This window comes from Bidens hawaiensis, unplaced genomic scaffold, assembly GCF_021521415.1.
Source record: "Bidens hawaiensis isolate Kalapana, Puna unplaced genomic scaffold, B.hawaiensis_p1.1 tig00065994_1, whole genome shotgun sequence".
Taxonomy (NCBI): Eukaryota; Viridiplantae; Streptophyta; class Magnoliopsida; order Asterales; family Asteraceae; genus Bidens; species Bidens hawaiensis.
The window spans coordinates 62,900-69,666 of record NW_027501744.1 but is presented as its reverse complement, the minus strand read 5'-3'; the positions used below and the strand labels follow the sequence as shown (position 1 = coordinate 69,666).

At 37.3% G+C, this 6,767-nt stretch overlaps 1 protein-coding gene across 1 annotated transcript; it reads left to right on the top strand.

The window, feature by feature from the left end:
• The first annotated feature begins 1,398 nt into the window (after nt 1-1,398).
• LOC143604617 (uncharacterized) lies at nt 1,399-2,803 on the top strand. The gene is made up of 2 exons (XM_077081039.1): nt 1,399-1,642; nt 1,704-2,803. Exons 1-2 carry the CDS (start codon nt 1,399-1,401, stop codon nt 2,717-2,719), a joined length of 1,260 nt encoding a protein of 419 aa, XP_076937154.1. The 3' UTR covers nt 2,720-2,803.
• The last annotated feature ends 3,964 nt before the right edge of the window (nt 2,804-6,767 follow it).

The window sequence follows — 6,767 nt, the reverse complement described above, 5'->3', positions numbered from 1 at the left end:
CAGATAACAAAACCGGCACCTCCGAAACTCTTTCTGGTTCCGGTATCACCTCAGGCACGCTCATAACATTCTCATTTTGTTTGTTGGCTGAGGGTATCATCCGCTTCCGAATCAACCGACACTTCTTCAGACTCCTCATCTTGATCTTCTACTAGACAGTCCGGAACCCAATCCCGTTGTTCTTCCTCTACCCAGACCTGAAGCAATTTATTTTGCCACCGTATTGCCACTGTTTCATTGATTCGCTTCGCATTCTTACAAAGGATACCAAGGCACGTAAATGATAAATCAGCAGCATCTCCTCCAACAAGTTGGCCGACTGAACAACCATGCCAAACTTACCACCAATCACATTAAACACCGGCGTCAATGCCAAGTTCAATGGGACCCCGTATATTTTCACCCAAGCCACTCGTTCATATGGAAGCCATTGGCCTTTCCAAATCTCTATCTTGTGGAACCAAGCGTCCCATACCTCCTTCTCCAACACAAATTTGTTGCTTCGTCTTGACTTTCGAACATTAATAATACAAAAACACCACCCACATATTTGATCTCCACATTCTTCAAACCCGCAACATGAAGATTATTTCTCAAAGAAATCAACTGAGAAAACTCTTTAACCTTTGTTATTACAGCCAAACCGAACCATAGTGAAAAAGCACACACATTAGGAGCAACATCAATAACTGGTTGATTCTTCGGTGTCTCCTTGTTTAAGAGTTTATCTCTGTAAAGTGTTTCTTTACTCTGGTAGCCATCCTCGGCACCAGATTCATCACACTTCTGTTCTGCCCTCACTTTCGTCATATCCGGCTGTTTTCTTTGTCCCACAAAATTCCCATCCACAAACTTTGCAACACTGATGAACAATTTATTGTCCCCCATCTTCACATTCTCATAATTCCTTCGAGTTGTTGTGTATTATTGACGTTCAAAAAGTTAACAAACGCAAACTTTGACCAAACTTGTCAAGTTTCCGAGCCACATATACTTTATCGATCTTCCCATATTCCCCTAAGAGCCTTTTCAAATCCTCCACAGAGCATCTATCCGGAATATTTGACACAAAGAACTTGGTAACAACCCCTATCTCTGTTGACGGACGGCCGGCCGCTTTGCCTCATCCTAGGGTTTTGTTCTCTTTTTATCTAAGAAAAAAGATATTGATGAAAAGTTTCTTTAAAATTAAAATTATTATTACTTGACGGTTGAAATTTACTAAAAAGTGATTGTAATTTAGAGGCAGGATGCTATAAAGTTGCGGAATCGAAGGGATGGGATGAGATGAGATGAGATGAGATGAGATGAGATATTATTTATTTAGCGCCTGTAAATTACAACTAGAAAACCCTCCTCCCGAACTTAACTAAGTTTAAACCTCTATCTTCTTTTAACATGGCGGGAGTGGAAGAGCAGCACGCGAAGGCTAAGATATCAGTGTGGTGGGACATAGCCAACTCTCCGGTACCAAAAGCCTGTGAGCCTCATCTAATCGCTCAGAATATTACTTGTGCTTTGGTTAACATCAACTACTGTGGACCCGTTTCTATTTCGGCTTACGGCGACACCAGTGCCATCCCTGCCTCCGTCCAGCAAGCCCTCAACAGTACCGGCATTGCCTTGAATCACGTAACCCCCGGTATATATACATACATACATACTCAATGTAACTGATACACCTCTGTATTTCTTCTGAATAGGGGCCAAAGATGCAAGTGACAAGAAAATACTAGTGGACATGTTATTTTGGGCCGTTGATAACCCCGCCCCGGCCAATTGCTTGTTGATTTCAGGCGATGGAGAGTTTTCGAACGCGATGCATCAGTTAAGAATGAGAAAATATAATATTCTTTTAGCACAACCTCAAATGGCATCTGTCTCTCTCGCTTCAGCTGCAAAAAGCGTCTGGCGATGGACCACTCTTCTAGCTGGAGGACCACCACTAACAGACCAAGAGTTAGCCGATAATGTGTCACACACTCGTGTTTCTGAACCATCTCAAATGCCAGGCAACGGGTATGTGAACCCCTCTAGAACGACGGATTCTAAGTCAACATGGAAAAACTTTAGTCAACCCGTTGGTACTTTGGAAAATCAGATTAATTCAAACGTGCATCAACCAAGATATATGCACAGCCCTAATTACACTTATAATATGTCTTCGAGTGGATCAAGTAACAATCACATTCCTGTGCGCCCCACCCCTTATTATTCTTGGAACAATGGGAATAAAATGACTACCTCTCAAAGTTACCATCATAATCGTCCACACCCGGTAATGCCCCAAGGATATCTGCAACCGAGACCTCTTGCACCCGCCCCTACAAGTTTTTTTCCGCCATATACCTATTCTCATTACACGCAACCTCGCATGCCTAGTTTTGTTCCTGGTATTAGTAACCTCAACAATTCTGATAGCACTAAGCCACATAGTCAAGGGCATCTGAAACAAAATTTTGTTGACTTTTCATATCAAGCATACACAAACGGTCCACAAAAAGGACATGGTATGCTTAATAAGTCTGAGTTTCACAAGGAAACTTTGAACAAACATCCACCATCGGTTACTAATCCTGATTGCCAACCTCGCATGCCTGATTTTGTTTCTGATATTAGTAAGCTCAACGTTTCTGATGGCTCTAAACCACATAGTGAAGGACAACCGAAACAAAATGTTGTTGACTTTTCATATCAAGCGTACACAAACGATCAATAAAACGGAAATGTTATGCTTAATAAGTCTGAGTTTCACAAGGAAACTTTGAACAAATATCTACCACAGGTTACTAATCCTGATTTCCAACCTTGCATGCCTGATTTTGTTCCTAATATTAATAAGCTTGACAGTTCTGATAGCACTAAACCTCATCATGAAGGACACCTGAAACAAAATTTTGTTGACTTTTCATGTCAAGCACGCACAAACGGTCAACAAAAAGAACATGGTATGCTGAATAAGTCTGAGTTTCACGAGGAAACTTTGAACAAACATCCACCACCAGTTACTAATCCTAATTTCCAACCTGGCATGCCAGATTTTGTTTCTGATATTGGTAAGATCAACATTTCTGATAACACTAAACCACATAGTGAAGGACAACTGAAACAGAATTTTGTTGACTTTTCATGTCAAGCATACACAAATGGTCAACAAAAAGAGCATGTTATGCTGAATAAGTCTGAGTTTCACATGGAAACTTTGAACAAATATCTACCACCTGTCACGAATCCTGATCTACAACTGTCAGCGGTGGACCCCGCCATAAATGAGTGTGGTGTGTCAGAGACACCTGGATGTCTAAACCCCTCAGAAAATGACCAAGTTCTTACAAAGGTAATTTTGCGTGCCTTGAGTACACTAAAATGCGTAAAGGTAATGACCACTGAAGCAAATATAATTAACTGCATTCGTAACGGGAAACATAAACAATTGAATGCTGATCTTAAGGAGGCATTAAAAAACGCCTTAAATCAGCAGCTGGTAGTTGAACAGAGTCTTGGCTCGTCACCGTTGTTTGTTGGTAAAGATGAAAAATTGTGGAAGTGTGTGAACCCTACAGATGGTAATATTGAACATCACTCGAAAGCTACATGGGATGAAGTTCAAAAGTTCTTATCAACGCCTGCTGGCCGCTCGGCTATAAGTGCTTCCCAGTGCAGGTAACATTTACTTCTGCAGATAACTGATTTATAAATTAAATGTGGCAATGTTGACCCATGCACAACCCTACTTTTTGACCTGTTAATGAATATGACTTGCACTGCACTGACCATTTATCTAACATGTGTTATAATTTGGGTTTTGCATAGATACGAAGCAGCAATTATTATAAGGAAAATATGTTTGCAAGCTACTGTTTTGGGTGACGTACTCCAGATACTGCACTTGGCAATCACTGAAAAGAAGTGGATCATACATCATCCATCAGGATGGCAACCAGTTAGTATTTCTCTTCCCGAGTCCAGCTCTAAACCCGATTTGCAACCAACCGAACCGCCACTTGAAAATTAAAAAAAAAATCAGTTTTTGCTACAGAAAAGATTCAGTTGGTATGTTAGCCGACACGCTTTTTGTACTTGTGATTGGAGAAAAGATTCAGTTTTTGCTACAGAAATCCAGTCAGTACCACATTTGGGCATTTGAGTATTATATGTTTTTGAAGAAATTTGGCCTTGGCATTGTATAGTTATCAAGTTAATTTGGCTTTGAGCAAACATTTATGGTTGTCCATAGGACGACGGCCTGGTATAGTCTCGAATCTGGATGGCACTAATGTAGGTAAAGCGTGTTAGATTAAGATTTAAGTAGCATGAAAAACTAATAATGGCTAAGCATGGTGGTATATATATGCTCTAAAATAGAGCATTTTATAATATAATAACCGGTGAGGGTCTAAATCTCGTGCTTTGACAAAATGTGTAGATTTTCAAGTTGAGTTAGAAGTTATAAGCTACCCTTTGTAAAAGAAAAGGTAAAAGGTATTATTATGCCACTCTAAAAAAATTGATAAGCTGATACAAATAGTTAGGTAAAATTAACTTGTACATTATTTTATTCATTAGGTAATAACTATTTACAAGTGTGTGAGATACCCGCCTCTTGACCAGTAAGTGAAGCGAGTGACTCATAAATAATGCTTAATTCTTTTCTTCTCTATGTGGCTAGCGTAACGAGGAATATGAAAGACATGAGAAGTAACTGCGAAAAAGTCATGTTCCCGAGTTTTTTTCTAACGAAAGAAGTGGAAAGAAAAAAACAAAAGAAAATTGATATTTACTTTCATTCTTTTAATTTGGAGAGATTTGTAGATAAAGAGTAATCACACTCAACTCTTTAAAAATCCTTAAATTGCCCTCAACCAATTATTAAAAACACAACTTATACCTGTTGTTTTCTCTTACTTTTAACTCGGGAACACGTAAGAAATTTAACTATTTTTCACTCCTTTGAACTTGGGAATATAAATTCACATTATCTTTCTCTTCCCCTCACTTTCTTTTTTTATGCTTAATTTCCTTTCAATTTTTTTCTTTCATTTTATAAACTCGGGAACCGAGCATAAGAACGAGTGGAGGTCTTACCCGCTTTGAACATCAAATAGATCTGTCCTGACTACCCTGTATGAAGAGATACTTATGAACGTGTTTCTAATGGACTAGCATCAAAGCCTCTTCTCATTCATTTCCATAAATGAATACGTCGTTGTACAAAACCGAACCTTTAATAGTTATTTATGATTCATGTTACAAAAACATATTTTATCTTTTATACTAATTGATTTTGTGTAATCAATGATATTCTTAATCATCCATGTTTATTCATCCGTTTTGTTCTCATCTTCATTGGATAAGCATCGATCTGTCTCTTTTATACAATTTGTGCATCTAATTTGTTGATTAGAGCATTCACAATAGATGCTCCATAATATGTGAGTGAGTTCTCTATATTATATAGAGTAGTTGTGAGTGAATTAGAGAGAAAATGTTGTCGTTTAATAGTTTTCATAGTTTTAGTCATTTGGGTATTTAATATAGTTTATAGTTTTAGTGTTTTAGAGAAGCAAGCTTTTGCCGCAACAGTACCCTACATGCGCGTCTTTCATTTTCCAGTTTTTATAGTTTTAGACTTTAATCATTTGGGTATTTAATATACAAAGAAGGGAATTAATTTGGAAATGAAAGAAATGTAACATGAAAGGAAAGAACAAATTTGGAAGAGTGCACATGTTAAAAGCTTAGTGAGGAGTATACCATGTGATGGAGATGCTAGTGACTTATTAAAAAGTATTGAAAACGATTCTTTTAATTATTGGAGAATAAATCATATAAACTGAACTGAGATATTGCAAAGGGAAAACAATAAATAAAAGATAATCATAAATGTTGAGCAACCGTAAGCCGAATCTTCAGTTTTTAGAGTCGTTTGGGTGTCCTTGTACATTGTTAAAGTGAGGCGTAGGAAAATTTGAGGAAAAGGTGATCGAAGATTATTTTCTTGGATACGCGTCAAAATATTATTTCTTCGTGATTAAGAAACATAAGATTATATATACAAAGATTATAGTCAAATTAACGTTTCTTCTTGTAGAAGAAACCTAGTATCGATGTTTTTTTATGATGAAGAAGTGTATGATAAATGAAATAGGGACTAAAGGTCCAAATGTTTTAAATAAAAAAATGATTGTCAAGGTTTAAAGCTATACAAACAGACTAAAGGTCTAAAGCTAGATCGTTGATCTAGATATTTATACAAAAGTTATTCTCGTACTATAGGTCCGAGATAACAATCAAAAGCATAAATCAGTGAACTGTACTGATTGATCGTAACAAAGGTGAATAAGCCCAGCCCTTTTTAATAGAGAATACACTCATATCTATAAAATTCTTTAATCGTGTCATTTACCCGGAAACTAAAGCTTACATGGGGTATTGTATCCCTACAACTTTAGTATCTGCTCGCAATTGGGCTACTTATTGTCACACCCTCATCTTGGGCCTGGGGGTGTGACTCGCAGTTGGTGCCATTTTTGTAATTAAATCAGAGTTACGGTTTAAGTGCGAAAATATTTGCGTGGATTAAAATATTAATATTTACATAACAATAATACGGGATTTAAAAATACCTGTTAATGTTTACAAAATGATTACTTGTTTATCAAACCACCATTTACATATTTTAAAGTTTAACAAAATGATCTGAGCTATCAGATCGCCTATTGAGGACTTTGATTCTTCAAGCTTGTCTAACCTTCGTTACCTGTAAA